Source organism: Hyla sarda, chromosome 2 (assembly GCF_029499605.1).
Source record: "Hyla sarda isolate aHylSar1 chromosome 2, aHylSar1.hap1, whole genome shotgun sequence".
In the NCBI taxonomy this organism is placed as follows: Eukaryota; Metazoa; Chordata; class Amphibia; order Anura; family Hylidae; genus Hyla; species Hyla sarda.
The window spans coordinates 221254193-221272154 of NC_079190.1; the positions used below are offsets into that span (position 1 = coordinate 221254193).

At 41.9% G+C, this 17962-nt stretch overlaps 1 protein-coding gene across 2 annotated transcripts in view; it reads left to right on the forward strand.

The window, feature by feature from the left end:
• RCC1L (RCC1 like) overlaps nucleotides 1-17962 on the forward strand; it is a 43662-nt gene that overhangs the window by 13302 nt on the left and 12398 nt on the right. The window contains exons 2-10 of one of the 2 annotated variants that reach the window (XM_056556437.1): nucleotides 1154-1450; nucleotides 3937-4066; nucleotides 4700-4828; nucleotides 5882-5948; nucleotides 6630-6681; nucleotides 7362-7446; nucleotides 10425-10606; nucleotides 12041-12128; nucleotides 14765-14938. In XM_056556437.1, coding sequence (XP_056412412.1) covers nucleotides 1154-1450; nucleotides 3937-4066; nucleotides 4700-4828; nucleotides 5882-5948; nucleotides 6630-6681; nucleotides 7362-7446; nucleotides 10425-10606; nucleotides 12041-12128; nucleotides 14765-14938 — 1204 coding nt within the window. The remainder of the gene's footprint in view (nucleotides 1-1153; nucleotides 1451-3936; nucleotides 4067-4699; nucleotides 4829-5881; nucleotides 5949-6629; nucleotides 6682-7361; nucleotides 7447-10424; nucleotides 10607-12040; nucleotides 12129-14764; nucleotides 14939-17962) is intronic. The other variant, XM_056556438.1, reaches the window with a different exon arrangement.

The window sequence follows — 17962 nt, forward strand, 5'->3', positions numbered from 1 at the left end:
GAACTGCTCAGTGGTCCATGCATTTTGGAAGATGGTGGTGGATCTCATGTGTGCCATTACAGGGTTTCCCTGTCCCTTTTACACCTTCCTTTTGTTTAAGTGATAAGCCGTCCCGTATGTCTTTCCGTCTTTTTCGTCTGTCCAACTTTGTTACTGGCTGCTAGGATCCATATTGCCTCCTGATGGAAACAACCTGACTTATTGTGGGATGCTTTTATTGCACGCATTAATGTAATTGTACTTTTTGAAAAGCTTTCGGCTATCCGTGAGGACGGGGCGGAGGGATTTCAAAAGGTCTGGGAGCCCTGGATATCTTCTTCGTATTGCCCTGATCTTAGGTACACTATGGCCCTCATTTACTAAGAGTGGAGTGTAGGTTTCTTTGTTGGTTTTAATTCCCTACAATTTATTTTCCACCGTATTTACTAAGGTTTCCCTACATTTTCCATATTCCCTACACTTTGCTTTTTTTACACATGCTCTGATCTGTCGGGTTTTCCTCAGCTCAAATCCACCACATTTTCTGTGGAAACCTTAGTAAATATGTTTTATTTTTTTTGTGAAAATGTCGGGAACATGCCCCTTTTGGAGACGAAGCCCCTTCCCCAGAGGCCACGCCCCTTTTCTGGGTTTTCTTAGCAAAATGGAGAGTTAGTCGGAGTTTTTTCAATTCTGGCGCAAAATCTGGCGCAATGCGATAAAACATTTCGGGTTTGCAGTAGTAAATGAGAGCCCATGTCTTTGTATTAGTATGTTAATTGGGGGACACAATGAGATCTGCTTATTATCAAGAAACACTACTTACAATTAGAATTGATCTAGAGTCAAGGTGTCCGCTATATAGACAATCAGTAAGTTTTAATTGTGTCCATCATAAGTACTGATTTTGTATCTTTATGGTGTTTTCACACACACCGGGACCACTGTGGTTTTGAAGTTGCGAATTCTCAGATGTGAAATTCGTAGTTACGCATTTACAAGGTCACTTTATTGACCTGCCAATCAAAAATACATAAGACTTGCCTTGTAAAATCTGCAGTTACTGATCCGTGATTGAGGGTTGTACAACGTCGAATCTGGTGTATGGAATATAATATTGTGCTTGTTTAAATCAGTACTACGTGTATAATATAATATTGTGTATATTTTTCAGCTTTATCTATATGGTACAATGCTGCCTTCTTTGTTACTTTGGGGCCTCAACAGTTTGAAGCCAAACTTTACACATGTGCGACACCTTGCGACGACTGTGGGGAAAAGCAAACAAAGAGATGACCTTCCGACTTTTCAGTATGTTGGACACAAACCTAAAAGAAAGAACCGTGTTTTTGTTTGGGGATTCTCATACACAGGGGCGTTGGGAATTCCAAGCTTTGTAGTACCTGACTCTGGGAGGAAAAAGCCTAAACAATACCAACTAACTCCTTATAGACTTGATATGGAGGAAAAGGTAAGGAATGTGTCTCCTTAAAGCATGAAACAATTGTGAGATATATTTGATAAGTTCAAACCTATTTTCAGCTGTCTGTTCACAATACCAAAACACATAAGGGACCATTCACACAGAGATTCCATTAATAGTGGGCACCAGCAAAACAAGACTGTGCTAGGACCACGTGGTAATGTGCCGTTTCAATACGGTGCAGCAGATTCCCATTGAAAACAGAAGGCTGCTGCACCTTGTTTTCTGTGTGGAATTCCGAAGCTGATTTGCACTCAGAAAATACGTAGTGTGAATGGGTCCTAATAGTATTGTTGTAACGGACTTCCTGTGTACACTGTAGTCGGGATGCACAATAATGAGCACCTGTCTCATTGATTGGTGCTTATTTAATAAGCCTTTACATGGCTCAACCCAGGCTGCATGAACTATCACTGGATTGTTTGTGCAGACCTTTAATTTAATCGTTATCTGCACATCATATTTTCCTAAGGGTAAGTCTCCATTTTCTTTTCTAGCGTGTTTTTTTTTTTTTTTCTTTCTTTTTCTGGTGTTTTTGGAAAACTGCCATTGCAGTTTTTGAGTAAAAGCCAGAAGTGTATTTAAAAGGAATGGGGAATATAAAAGAAGGATCCTAAAAGTCTCCTTCCTGCTGGATCCTTTTCTGACTTTGGCTCAAAAACGCCAGAAAAATGCCTGTGTGAAAACCTATCCTAAGAGTGAGGTGCAGTCGATTAATGATAATTTATATTGCTGTACAGAAGATGTGATCAGCAGATGAACAAGCATTTTCCCATTTTTTTGGCTCGTGACTGGCCCTTTTACATGCGCTGATTTATTAAACAAACATTGCTATGAACCCTCATTTAGGGGATAATCAGCCAGTGTAAAAGGGCCTTTACTTAGGGGTGTAGTTAGTAGGTTTCTGGACAGTTCAGAAGAAAACACCTTTCAGGTATGAAAATTACATAGTATCTAAAGTTTTTGTGTTTTTTATTTTGTTTTTTTAAACTTTTTATCCATGTTACTATATATACACTAAAAATAAACCTAAAGTATTGCAGCTTTCACACTGACCACTGAGACTAATAATAATCTGCACCTACTCTTCTATAGAGATCACTCCTCAGCAGTCTCCTCTTTAAAGAGGTACTCCACCTCATATCGACCCCCTGCGATCTCCAGTCTGACACTGCGGAAGTACTGAACTCGGAAGCTTGAGGCTTCTGTGTTCGTAACATCACACCATGCCCCCTCCATTCATGTCCATGGGAAAGGGCGTGACGGCTTGAACACCGTGCCAGAGATCATGGGGGTCCCAGTGACCGGACCCCACACGATCAGACATCTTATCCCCTTTCCTTTGGATAGAGATAAGATGTTTATGGGCGCAGTACCCCTTTAAGCAGGGTTACACTAAACTTTACCTCTGTTATAAAGTTGGAGGCTGATAACACATGATAAACCACTGAGAATAGGTGATGGTCCCAGCTCACCTCCTCTCTTTCCTGCGCAGTGGCTAATGCACAGGACACTGAAAATACCTAGCACACTTTTTCGTTGAAGTCAGTGAGACCTTTCATGTTCACAGATATGGTCCACATAGCTGCTGTAAAGCAGATGGCCGTCCCAATTACCAGCTACAAAATAGAATTTTCCGAGCCATCCTTGTAGTCCTGCTTGTTCTGTCTGCGATCATGCCCCCTTATCGTGACTGACAACCGTCGTCTTCGCTCTGCTCCCTCACCCGGGCTGTGCCCAGGCCGTCAATCACGCTGAGGGGGCGTGATTACAGCTGGAGCAGATGGGGCTAAAAGGATGGCTACTCGCCTAGGGGCCTACTTACAAGCTGGCAAGGGACACCTTTCAAAGTTAACATCTTCCTTGCCGCTGTCGGCTGGAATCTGTCTCGGGCGTAGTAAGGAAGGAGATTTTACCACATATTTTTCTCTATAGTTAGCGCTCCGCGTATGAATGTATTTTCTAGTTCAGTGAATGCTTTATTAATCCTTTGGAAGTTAGCTCCTGGTTGCTTCAAGCAAACAGAATTTTAGCATGTGGCTGTATGAAGGAAAGCAACAGATTTGGAACTCGGTGGGAGTAAAAGAAAAGCTGCTACCGCTATATGAGTGCTGTAACTATTTAGATTGAATTATAGACTTTTCTGCTGGAGACCATCAGGTTTAATCTTTTCACCATCCCAAACAATATAAAACAAATATACTGTAGCATAATTATTATAAGTATGAATCACTGAATGACTATAATAATAATAAACTGCTCAATGCTGCCTTCCTTTGTTGCTAAGTAAAAGGGTAACACATTGATGAAGCATTCCATTTTTTTCTGTTTTTCATTTTATAAATATTCTAAAAGAATGAGTAGTGAAGAATGACACACACAAGCTCAGAAAAATAGCCAAGGTTTATGGAGTGAAATAAATGTGACCCAGAAGGGATATTTAACTATATTTGTCCCACTGTATCATGTCTCAGATCTCATCGGCTGCATGTGGTTATGGCTTCACGTTGTTATCATCCAAGACGAGTGATGTCACGAAGGTGTGGGGAATGGGATTAAATAAGGATTCACAAATAGGATTCCATAGAAGCCGAAGAGATCGAAGTAAGCATGTTCCTCATAAGTGTTATTGTATAGTCTGTAGGCTAGGTGAAGGTCTGTCTGACATGACAAATAAGTGGTCCACAATATTTCACATTATACAGGCATGATAACCTAATCCTAGTCTTTAGGGACATCCTCTAGTCTCTATTCTTGTATAAAAAAAATAAAATGTACCCCCTGTATTAGGGTACATTCACATGTACAGGATCTGCTGCATATTTTGTGCAACTGATTTTGCTACCCATTAAAGTTAATGGGTAGCAAAATCAGCTGCGCAAAATGTGAAGCAAAAATATGCTGCAGATCCTGTACATGTGAATGTACATATTTGTTTTTCCTCATAGTAAGTGCTTTCTTAAATACTCAGACATATGATCATTCAAGACTTATGTACTATATTTTGAAAATAAGATAAGTTGGGGGTCCAGCTACTGGGACCCAAACGCAACATAGGTTTTGCATTAAATGGAGCGGCGGGTTGTGTATGCGCATCACTTCTCCATTTATTCTCTTTGGGAGTTACCTTGTAGTCAGACCTCCCCCCACACCATCATACACTTATCACTGTATTTACTTGTATGCTAAAAGCAGAATTGTGAATTGTCTTTTTTCAATTGTGTCCTTTTTGAAAAGCTAAAGGTTATGAATACATCCTGGAGCCATCACCTGTTCCCCTACCGCTGGACAAACCGCAGGCTACACGAGTTTTGCAGGTCTCTTGTGGCAGAGCACACTCCCTTATTTTGACAGATAATGAAGGAGGTAATTGATATGATCTAAACATTAGTTTTGTCTGTGTAACGTTAAAGGGGTTGTCTGCTTTAGAGGAAATAATGCATTCCTTATGCTCTTTTTGGCTCATTGTCCATACATGGCTGCCTATAGAAGAACATGTGATGACACGTGGAGCTCCCATGTTCGTGATGTCGCGGCACGCCCCCTCCATTCATGTCTGTGGAGGGGACGTGACTGCTAGTATGTCCTCCTCCCACAGACCTGAACAGAGGGGGGTGCGGCAGCATTAGTTACCAGTTATCCGGCACGGAGCGGAGTTTGCTCCGTGCACGGATGACCGAGGTGCCACGTCGGTGGTCCCCAGGTGCGGAATCCCCGCTATCTAACATCTTATTCCCTATCCTTTTGATAGGGGATAAGATGTTTTGCACCGGAGTACCCTTTAACCTCCAAGTATTCCAACATTAACACCAGGGATGGAGACATTGGGGGAGATTTATCAAAACCTGTGCAGAGGAAAGCTTGCCCAGTTGCCCATAGCAACCAATCAGATTTCTTCTTTGATTTTTAAGGAGGCCTGTGAAAAAAAAAAAGCAAGCTGATTGGTTGCTATGGGCAAGTTTTACTCTGCACAAGTTTTGATAAATCTCCCCCATTATCACCTTCATTGCTCTAGATGCCAAGGATACCATCATGAGCTCTTTAAATACTCTCTCATTGGCAGCATAAAAAATGTTTTAGGGCAGAGTCACACAGGGCGCATCAGCAGTGTATTTCATGCTGGGGATGTGCCAACAGCAGTCACAGAGGGACTGCAGAGCGAGCTATGACCGGATATCTCTGTGTGTCTGCTCGTAGCTGCGGATTTCTACAGTGGGAAATTCACCACTATGAGTGGATACACAGAGCTATCCGGCTGTAGCCAGGAGCTTACTCCTGAGTTCTTCTGTGACTGCTGTCAGTACATCCGCAGCGCGAAATAGACTGAAGATGCGCCTTGAGTGACCCTCCCTTTAAACTTTGTCTGGATGCTATAGAGCAAATTTGTATGCCAGGACCTAATATGCATTATTGTTTCAGTTTTTAGTTTTGGGAATAATTCATATGGACAGTGTGCTAGACGAATTGTTGAAGGTGAAATTTACAGGTAAGGAGTAAGAAATGTACATTTTTGAATAGCTGAAGTGGCACTCCAATAATGTTGTGGCCTGTTAGGCACCTCCGCAGTGTAGTGTAGTTCAATATCTGTGCCATTATAAGTCAGTTGTGGGCAATGCAGAAGTCGCCTTTCTTTTCCTTCGGTTAGAAGCAAATTGATGCTGTCATTGATATGAATATAGAGAGTGCAGGCATTACTGGAAGTTTCACTCACATGTGTCCAGGGCAGACCTAGAATAGGATATAGAATAGATCTGATAACTGGCTTACAAAGGCACTGGTAAATAACTACACAGCAGTGTACACCATAGAGGTGGCCCATAGCAAACAGGATAACCTTTTCTGGGAGTCCTAAAGTAAAATTTATTGCATTTTCTCCCATTTCACTATTTTGTTATATCTGTTTTTGTATTTGCACAGTTCCCCATCTCCCATTGAAGTCAAAGCAAGCAGATTTTTTTTAAAGTGAGAGAGCACAGTTTTTTTATAGGAAAGTTAGTGCAGTTTGCATGTAAAAACCATGGCATTTGAACATGGCTTTAAAAGAATGAGATGTGACTTGTCCATCCTCCTGAGCAGAACATTAGCCACATTTTTGACACTTGATAAAAAAAACCTTGTGTAAAGAATGGCATGGTAAACTTTTTATTGCTCTATCTTTTTTTGCTAGTGAAAGCCAGTTGATTCATAGAGTCAAGCAGCTTGATAGCAGAGTTGTTCAGGTAAGACACAGTATCTTTGTACTTAAATTGCATGTTTTTAGTTATTAATCAATACCAATAGTGCACTTAGGAGAAAGTGTGCATGTCAAGGGGAATGACAAAAAAAATCTGTATAGTGATATCTGATTTAATGCATTCAACTAGGGGTGTGTTTGACAATTTCTAATTATGCATGGTATTAGTAACCCTAGTTAATTTATTATAAATAGCAATGTTACAAGGTTATCCCCAAAATGTATTAGAACACCGCTATTTATAGTCCATTTCAACATAACATTGGGTGGTAGTGACCTCTGACAGCAGCATTGACCCTCTGAGTGCTTTGGTACGATTGGTTGCTTGGGATTGGATGCCCTAGAACTTAGGGAATGTTAGCTTTGCCATAGGCTCAAAAGTAAGGTGGCTGAGGTGGTACACTGCTGCGGCCAGTGATTGGCTGAGGGGCACTGTGATGTCATGTCTACAGCTCTGGCCGACAGACTGCTAACAGAGGCTGGCCAAAGACTGGGCGTCTGGATATCGGAGGCTATGAGAGAGTGGAGGAAGGTGAGTTAAAGTTTTTATTATTTTATTAGACAGGCTGGGGGGACATTATGGTAAAAAGGTTTTACACTGGGCAATTCCTTTTTAAATGATTTTTGCTTTCCAAACATTTGACAATGTCATCTTTGTATCTGCAGGTTGCATGTGGTCAAGATCACTCTCTATTCAGGACAGAGAGCGGAGAGGTTTATTCCTGTGGCTGGGGAGCTGATGGTCAAACAGGTTAGCTTAAGATAGGGTTTGATCTTGTTTTAGATTATTTATATGTCTATTTAAGTATATAAGTAACGTGCCATATATAAACATATGTATTCAGGGGAACCGCTGCAGTTGTCCATTATCAATTCTCATTAGGGAGTACTTGAGTAGGGATCGACCGATATGTTTTTTTTTTAGGGCCGATACCGATAATCGGTGGAGGATAGGGCCGATAGCCGGTAACTTATACCGATATTCCGGTATAAGTTATCAGCTATTTATCCCCGCGACACCGCTGCAGATTATTGATTTAAAGCGGGCGCTTTAAATCAATGCACTACAGTGGCTTTTGCGGTGCCATAGACCGCCACCCGCTACTCTCCCCCTGCCTGTCCGGGGGTCCTCCTGAGTCCTATCACCGCCTTCGCATCCCCCCCACCGCCGCACCGCCCCGGCCCCATTGCCTCCTCCATCCCCGGTTTTATAATTACCTGTTCCCGGGGTCCACTCTACATCTGGCTCCGGTGGCGTCCTCCTGAGCTGTCACTGTGCGCACTGACGGTGACGTCACGTCACTCGTCATTGCGCACAGCGTAACGCAGGACGCAGTAGGAGCCAGAAGTAGCGTGGGCCCCGGGAACAGGTAATTATAAAACCGGGGATGGGGGAGGCAATGGGGCCGGGTCGCGGGGCGGGGATGCGATAATGCCCAAAATCATGATTATCGGCTGATAATATCGACCAAACCGATAATCGGTCGATCCCTATACTTGAGCCTTTAAATAAGTCAATAAATGTGTTGTTAAGAAGTTGGCTAAAGAGGTTTGGGCTGCTGCTGTAGAGATCCAGTGTTGTCACTCACATTTGTTGGAATCACTGTTGTCATATGCAGGACCAGGATCTTCTGGATCTTGATGTCAAGGAGAACAAGATAGAGGATTTGACCCAGCACCAGGGATAATTCCCAGCTAGGTGCTCTCTAGTGAAAACAAGTAGGACACTTTGGCCCAGATTTATCAATCTATGCAAGAGAGAAAAATGGATTGATTTGTGTGTGTTTGTGTCTAGCTTCTGTTTGTATGTATATGTGTGCGTGTGTGTGTGTGTGTGTGTATATATATATATATATATATATATATATATATATATATATATATATATATATTAGATACAAACAGCACATCCAATAAAAGAATGAAACTAGTCGGTGCACGCCATCATCTGGGTCTTGGTCAGAGATCCCAATGTTCAAATATCCACAGGAAAGGATGGCAGCACACAAAAAGTTTCAAATCCATGTGTAGTTTATGTCATCCTCAGCACAATACAAAGGTGCGACGTTTCAACGACCTCACATCGTCTTTCTCAAGCATGTGAACAATGTGAGGTCGTTCAAACGTCGCACCTTTGTATTGTGCTGAGGATGACATAAACTACACATGGATTTGAAACTTTTTGTGTGCTGCCATCCTTTCCTGTGGATATATATATATATATATATATATATATATATATATATATGAAATATCATCTGTAGTTGCAGTATCTTGTAATACCTTTTTTTTTTGGACTAACAAGATTTTGTAGAGACAAGCTTTCGCGATTCCTCCCTTTATCAAGTCATAAGCATTTCTGAGCTCACAAGGAGAAAACACACGTTCTATCTCACAAAATCTCACAAAAGAAACTTGGCAAACTCTCCCAAACATCACTATTATCGGCCGATAATCACGATTTTGGGCATTATCGGTATCGGCAATTGCCTTGCCGATAATGCACCGCCCGCACCGCGACCGTCCCCGACCCACCGCCCCGCCCCGGCCCCATTGCCTCCCCCATCCCCGGTTTTATAATTACCTGTTCCCGGGGCCCGAGGTCCACGCTACTTCTGGCTCCTGCTGCGTCCTGCGTTACGCTGTGCGCAATGACGAGTGACGCGACGTGACGTCACCGTCAGTGCGCACAGTGACAGCTCAGGAGGACGCCACAGGAGCCCGATGTAGAGTGGACCCTGGGCCCCGGGAACAGGTAATTATAAAACCGGGAATGGGTAAGGCAATGGGGCCGGGGCGGTGCGGTGGGGGGTGCGATGCGGAGCAGTGCGGTGGTGGGGGGTGGCGGTGATAGGACTCAGGACCCCCGGACAGGCAGGGGGAGAGAAGCGGGTGGCGGTGGCGGTCTATGGCACCGCAAAAGCCGCTGCAGTTCATTGATTTAAAGCGCCCACTTTAAATTAATGATCTGCAGTGGTGTCGCAGGGGGGGGATATACTCATCTTTGTGCTAGCAGTGTGCTAGCAGTGTGCTGCTGTATTCTCCTGTTGCTGTATATTTAGCCCAGCAGCCTGCACCTGTAAGCCAGGTCTATATAATAGTTTGGAATCAATAGTGCTGGCCAACTTATTCTTTGGTTTTATATATATATATATATATATATATATATATATATATATATATATATATATATATATAATATTATACATACATATATATAACCCCCGCATATTTGTGAGATGTAACATGTGTCTTCTGCTTGTGAGCTTAGATATCCTTTGGACTTGATAAAGGGAGGAATCCCGAAAGCTTGACTCTATAAAATGCTGTTAGTCCAACAAAAAAGGTATTACAAGATAATGCAACATATGATTTGCATATATATATGTGTGTGTGTGTGTATATATATATATATATATATATATATATATATATATATATATATATATATACACACAGTGTGTGTGTGTGTGTGTGTGTATATATATATATATAATATAATGTGTGTGTGTGTGTGTATATAAATGTGTGTGTGTGTGCATATATAAATATGTGTATGTATATATATATATATATATTATATAATTTTTTTATTTATTTTTTATTTATTTAATGATTAGGTCATATGCCAAGTGAAAATGTTTTTTTTTTTTTTTCCTTTTTGGGAGACATCAGTTTGTGACATGGACATGTTGTGAATAGCTTTTTCTTTTGCTCTATGTTCTACAGGTCAGGGACATTACAACATCAGCAGTGAACCTACCAAACTTTCTGGTGATTTGGCTGGTGTGAATGTTGTGCAGTTAGCCACTTTTGGAGATTGTTGTCTGGCAGTGTCAAGTGAAGGAGATGTTTATGGCTGGGGAAATTCTGAATATTTACAGTTTGCATCCATAACTGATCTCACCCAGGTAAGATAATAATTTACAAATATATTTCTACAAAGGAGTTTTGATGTAGGGATTGTCTTGTGTTTAAAAAAAAAATTATATTGTGTTTGTATTCTTAGCCTAAGGAGTTGCTTTTATATAGAGAATGATATAATGGAGTGGAGGATGCTGCTACTGCCATGTAAATGTGTCCTAAGCCATAGTATTTAACCTCTTAAGGACGGAGCGTTTTTCAGTTTTTGCACTTTAGTTTTTTCCTCCCTACCTTTTTAAAAATCATAACCCTTTCAATTTTGCACCTAAAAATCCATTTGATAGCTTCTTTTTTTTTGCGCCATCAATTCTTCTTTGTAATGACATCAGTTATTTTACCCAAAAATCTACGGCAAAATGGAAAAAAATCATTGTGCGACAAAATTGAAGAAAAATGCCATTTTGTAAATTTTGGGGGCTTCCGTTTCTATGCAGTACATTTTCCAGTAAAAGTGACACCTTATCTTTATTCTGTAGGTCCATACAAATAAAATGATACCCTACTTATATAGGTTTGATTTTGTCGTAAAAAATCATAACTACATGCAGGAAAATGTATACGTTTAAAATTGTCATCTTCTGACCCCTATAACTTTATTTTTCCGCGTACCGGGCGGTATGAGGGTATTTTTTGCGCCGTGATCGGAAGTTTTTAGCTGTACCATTTTTGTATTGATCGGACTTTTTGATCGCTTTTAATTAATATTTTCATGATATAAAAAGTGACCAAAAATACGCTATTTTGGACTTTGGAATTTTTTTGCGCATACACCATTGACTGTGCGGTTTAATTAACTATATATTTCTATAAATCGGACATTTCCGCACGCAGTGATATCATATATGTTTATTTTTATTGTTTTTTTTTTTTTAATGGGAAAAGGGGGGTGATTCAAACTTTTATTAGGGAAGGGGTTAAATGATCTTTAACTTTTCTTTTTTCTTTTACATTGATCTTTATTATCCCATAGGACAACACAGATCAATGATTTTGCCGCTTGAATGCTCATGGCTGGATCTCAGGCACTGAGTAGTCATTCGGCAATCGGACACCAGGAGGCAAGTAAGGGGACCCTCCTCGTGTCCCACAGCTGTTCGGGATACCGCGATTTCGACGCAGCAATCCCAAACAGCCCCCTGAGCTAACTGGCTGCAGTTTAGTTTCACTTTAGATGCAGCAATCAACAATATGACTCGGGGCCACGCCTTGGCCCCTGCGTTATAGTAAGGGAGAGGACTCAGGATGTACCAGTGCATCCTTGGTCCTTAAGGGGTTAAATGCAGGTGTTCATTGTATCTCTTGTATAGTAATATGGCAGCACATTTCATATACATTTTTCTGTTCTGATTGATATGTAATGTACATATGGTAATATAGCATTCGGATAGAGACCCTATTTTCTGTTTTCCATTCTTCTTAAGGTCAATGTTCCACGGCTGTTACCATTCCAGAATGTTGGCAAAGTGAAACAGGTGGCATGTGGTGGGACTGGTTGTGCCCTTTTAAATGGTCAGTGTCAAGTGTTGTGACTTGGTATATAGGTTGCTCTTTGTAGTTATTTCTCTAGGGAACATATATAAATAAATACAGTAAGAGTCAAAGGCATCAGTTGCATACATACCAAACTTAGTGTTAAAGAGCCTTTTTTGGAATCTTTTTGTTGTGCTTTTACTGACTCTTTAGTTTTATTGACATAAGCTGCTATGCCAATTCTGCAAAACCCTTTATTACATATTTGCCTATTGATTTACCTTCATTGCTGAAGGGAACATATGTAAACACAGACAGCTTTTCTTGGCAATATTAGTTGATTGCCTGCCTCCGGCCAATGGAATCCCAATGTACTCGCTGTCAGGAGCTGCCCAACAAATAATGCCCTGATTGGACAGACCTTTTTAATGTAGTCTTATTTGTCTTACTTTGTACAGTCAGGATACAGCTTCTTATATTGAACAGTGACACTTATTTCTCTTCGTGGGGGAAACTGGGGTTACTAGAAACATCATAGCTAATTATCGTTATGCTATTAGTTCAGCACTGCACATGTTATTCCATTCTGAAATGGAGATTATTAACCTTCTTTTATAAAGCTCTTGTTATCAAGCAAAACATTTACCAAGGTGAGAAATGCATCTTAACCACTTAACACAGAATGGCGTACATGTACGGCTGGGTATGCTGTGCCTTAATGCATACTGACGTACATATACAGCATTCTTTTAGTGTGACAGGGACATTCACAGTTGAAGCAGTGTGCTGTGTTTTTACAGACTCCAGATGCAATTATCTGGAGTGGAGCTGTGTTCAGATCTGTCAAACAGTGTGACTCAAGAATCACCGGAGTTACAGAGGGAGGGGACCCCTCTGTTTTTCATTGGCACCCTACAAAGAGATCGTAGGGTGCCAATCATAACCACGGCATCGAGCGGCTGGCGGCTGGAGACTCCTCCTGTATGCCTGCTATTGATGCCAATCAGGCACTGAATGAGCAGTATCTGTACTGCAGTGTATTATATCTGCTATCAGGAGATTGCACAGTCTATTCCCCTGGTGGAACAATAAAATAAAAGTAAAAATTAAGTAAAAGAAAAAACAATTGTAAAGAACACAAAATATTAAGTACACAATCCCTATTTCCCCCTATTAAAAATGGTTTTAAGAAGAGGAAACAAAATTAAATAAATATATATTTGGTATCACTGCATCCTGAACAACATAAATAAATGATGACATTATTTCACTAAGATGTTGAACAATTTAGAAAAACACAAACTCACCAGAAGTACTCATTTTTTAATTCTGCCTCCATAAAAGCAAAACAAAAAGTGCTCAAAATGCCACGTGTAGCCAATAATACTACCACTACAAACGTCATCCTGCTAAAAAGAAGCCCTCACACAAGTTTGTTGGTGAAAAAATATTTTTTTAAACATGATGGCTCGCAGAATATGGCCATGCACAAATGGGTTTTTATTTTTTTAATTTTTTTTTTAATGAAATGATGAAATGAAAAAGTGCATTAAAAATAATACAAGTTAGATATCGCCATAAGTATACCGACCTGCTAAATAAAATTAAAGGAGTACTCTAGTGCATAGTATTCCTGCTCCGTTCTGCCCTGGCTGCAAAATAAATGAAAATGAACCATCACTCACCTCCCTGGGTTCCCGCGGAGCGCCACTACAGCTGTTCGGTCCTCCGGTCCATCCTCTTCATACTTCCGGGTGTAACGAAGCATCACATGGCGCTCAGCCTATCGCCGGCCGCCGCAATGTTCAGCCTCGGCCGGCGATAGGCTGAGCGCCATGTGACGCTTCGTTACACCCGGAAGTATGAAGGAGATGGACCGGAGGACCGATCAGCTGTAGTGACGCTCCGCGGGAACCCAGGGAGGTGAGTGATGGTTCATTTTCATTTATTTTGCAGCCCGGGCAAAACGGAGCAGGAATACTCTGCACTAGAGTACTCCTTTAACGTATCAATTATACCAGGTGGTGAAAACCAGAAAAAAATAAGAAATCTTGTTGCTATGGCAACTGGTCAACTTTCCTTTGTACAGGTTTTGATAAATCTCAGTTAGGTTTTTCAAATGAAAAATTGTTTTTATTGTGTAAAAGTAATATTTTAACTGACATGCAGAATATGGTTTGTCATTCATATTTTTTTTAATCCATGCTTCCTCATAAAACTAAATACCAAGCAACCATAGTGGAACATGTACCCAGAATGGTACCAATAAAAATGTCAGGTTGCCACCAAAAAATAAAAAGTTTTGGAATCCCAAAGCCTCTGAAACTTGATATGATGACTACAAAATATCCTAACATTCACTAGGTGCTCCCTCTTGTCTGAGGCCTGTGTGTGTAGCGTACAAGCACCACATATGGAATATTTCTAAAAAAGTCAGAATTAGCTAAATAAATATTGAATTGTACTTATGGTGGATTTATGTGGTGTGGCGATCTTTATTACAAGCAGATTTCCCATGATCGCTTGGTCAAAAAAAATAATACATGTAAGATTTGACATTTGGAACTTGGTTACAAAAATTGGCCTGGTTGTTAAGGGGTTAATTCTGATTTACTATTTTTACTAATGTAACATTGTGAGGTTGATTAACAATTTTTTTTCCCTTTCTAATGTAGAAGACGGAAATGTCTTTGTTTGGGGTTATGGTATTCTGGGAAAAGGACCAAACTTTTTGGAGTCTTCCATCCCAGAAATAATTCCTCCAACGCTGTTTGGCTTAAATGACTTCAACCATAATGTGAAGGTGTCCACAATCTCCTCTGGGCTGGGGCACTTTGCTGCAATAACAAGTAAGTTTATGTCAAAGCATTCTGCTAGCACGTCCCTCTGCTCTGTTACATTGTCTGCCTACCTCCTAAGTCTTCTGGAAAAAAAAACTTCAAAGTAAATCAATGTCCAGGTATTCTGCTGCCTGTTTTTATTTAATGCTGATTATGGTTTGGGCACAAAACAATTGACAGGTTCCCTTTGCCACTGCATTCAAGCAATGTCACAAGATTTCCCATTTTTGAGATGCAGACCCAGTCCTTTATCACACTTGCCCTCTTCCTTTTTCAAACCCAACAATACATCAAGGGATTTATTCTGGCTGCCATATTGGAGTCGGAAACGATTTTTTTCTCTGTTATTGGGCAATTGGTATCTGCCTCACAGAGGAGTTTTGTCCTCCTGGATCTTTTTTCCACTTTATAAACGATGTAACTAACTTCAAGGACTGACTTCTCACTTTCTGCCTTATATACTTCACTAGTGCTATTATCACTAGGTAATCCATGATGTTCACCCTTCAATGGTTTAAATTCCATTGTTGAGTGGTGTATATGTTTATGTGTAAATATTTATTTCCCAGTAATACTGCTTAAAGGAAAACTGTCAGCTTTCTCCCCCCGCACTAACCAGCGGTACTGGCTGGTAATGCGGGGGGACGCTGATCAGTTTGATCCTTACCGTGCCCGGATCCGCTCCGTCGTTCGGCCTTAATCTTCTATTTTCTGTATATTCAAATGAGAAGCTAACTGGCACTCTGATGTCAGTGCTGGGCCACAGCGCCGCCCAGCTGTTCAATATTCCTACCCTCCCTCTTCTCCCCGCTCTGTAATGAAGAGAGAGGGGAGGAATATTGAACAGCTGGGCGGCGCTGTGGCCCGGCACTGACGTCAGAGTGGCAGTTAGCACCTCATTTGAATATACAGAAAATAGAAGATTAACCTCCCTGGCGGTATGATTCTGTCTGGAAATTTGTACCAAAAGCGGTACAATTTTTTTCATTGAAATAATGCCCCGCCCATTTCACATCTCCCCCTTGTCACATTCCCCCTCCCTTGTCACATTCCCCCTCCCTTGTCACATTCCCCCCCTTATCACATTCTCCTCCCCCTTGTCACATCCCCCCCTTGTCACATTCTCCTCCCCCTTGTCACATCCCCCCCTTGTCACATTCTCCTCCCCCTTGTCACATCCCCCCTTCATGTCACGTTCTTCCCTCTTGTCACGTTCTTCCCTCTTGTCACGTTCTTCCCTCTTGTCACGTTCTTCCCTCTTGTCACGTTCTTCCCTCTTGTCACGTTCTTCCCTCTTGTCACGTTCTTCCCTCTTGTCACGTTCTTCCCTCTTGTCACGTTCTTCCCTCTTGTCACGTTCTTCCCTCTTGTCACGTTCTTCCCTCTTGTCACGTTCTTCCCTCTTGTCACGTTCTTCCCTCTTGTCACGTTCTTCCCTCTTGTCACGTTCTTCCCTCTTGTCACGTTCTTCCCTCTTGTCACGTTCTTCCCTCTTGTCACGTTCTTCCCTCTTGTCACGTTCTTCCCTCTTGTCACGTTCTTCCCTCTTGTCACGTTCTTCCCTCTTGTCACGTTCTTCCCTCTTGTCACGTTCTTCCCTCTTGTCACGTTCTTCCCTCTTGTCACGTTCTTCCCTCTTGTCACGTTCTTCCCTCTTGTCACGTTCTTCCCTCTTGTCACGTTCTTCCCTCTTGTCACGTTCTTCCCTCTTGTCACGTTCTTCCCTCTTGTCACGTTCTTCCCTCTTGTCACGTTCTTCCCTCTTGTCACGTTCTTCCCTCTTGTCACGTTCTTCCCTCTTGTCACGTTCTTCCCTCTTGTCACGTTCTTCCCTCTTGTCACGTTCTTCCCTCTTGTCACGTTCTTCCCTCTTGTCACGTTCTTCCCTCTTGTCACGTTCTTCCCTCTTGTCACGTTCTTCCCTCTTGTCACGTTCTTCCCTCTTGTCACGTTCTTCCCTCTTGTCACGTTCCCCCCCCCTCTTGTCACGTTCCCCCCCCCTTGTCACGTTCCCCCCCCCCTCTTGTCACGTTCCCCCCCCCCCTTGTCACGTTCCCCCCCCCCCCCCTTGTCACGTTCTTCCCTCTTGTCACCTTGTCTTGTCCTGCAGCAGCATACACTAGGTTTGCCGGGCAGATTTCAAACCTAGTGTATTTGCTGCAGAACAAGCCCTTCCCCCTTCAGCCAATCACTGGCTTGAAACCACTGCGGCCTGTGATTGGCTGAAAAGGGAAAGGTCCTTGAAGATGAATAGTGAAGAGAGCAGGGACCGGAGCGCACGGAGGGGAAGGGCATATGCAGGGACCGGGATTAGGTAAGCAAAAGTTTTTCTTATTTTACTCCTTTTTCCTTTTACACTTAGCTCAGTGTTTTTCTAACAGGGTGCCTCCAGCTGTTGTGAAACTACTACTCCCAGAATGCCCGGACAGCCTTTTGCTGTTCGGGCATGCTGAGAGTTATAGTTTTGCAACAGCTGGAGGCCCCCTGGTAGGGAAACACTGACTTTTAGTATTTTTCTTTACCTGCTCTGGCCGGCCCCCGCCACTGTAGCCGACCCGAGCTGATAATCACATGTTTTCCCGGGGGCCGTATCGCTATATCGCATTGCTTTTGCAATATATCGTGCAGCCCGGCCGGCAACTCTGCAATTCTACCCCGAGCGTGACTCAATGTGACCGATCCTGGCAGGGAAAATTAACCCAGAGTCACGCTCGGGATAACCGCTAAGGAGGTTAAAGGGGTATTCCAGGCAAAAACTTTTTTATATATATATCAACTGGCTCCAGAAAGTTAAACAGATTTGTAAATTACTTCTATTAAAAAATCTTAATCCTTCCAATAGTTATTAGCTTCTGAATTTTTCTGTTTAACTGCTCTATGATGATGTCATGTCCTGGGAGCTGTGCATGATGGGAAAATTTCCCCATAGGAACTGCACAGCTCCCAGGACGTGAGTCATCATTGAGCAGTTAGACAGAAAACAACAACTCAACTTCAGAAGCTAATAACTATTGGAAGGATTAAGATTTTTTA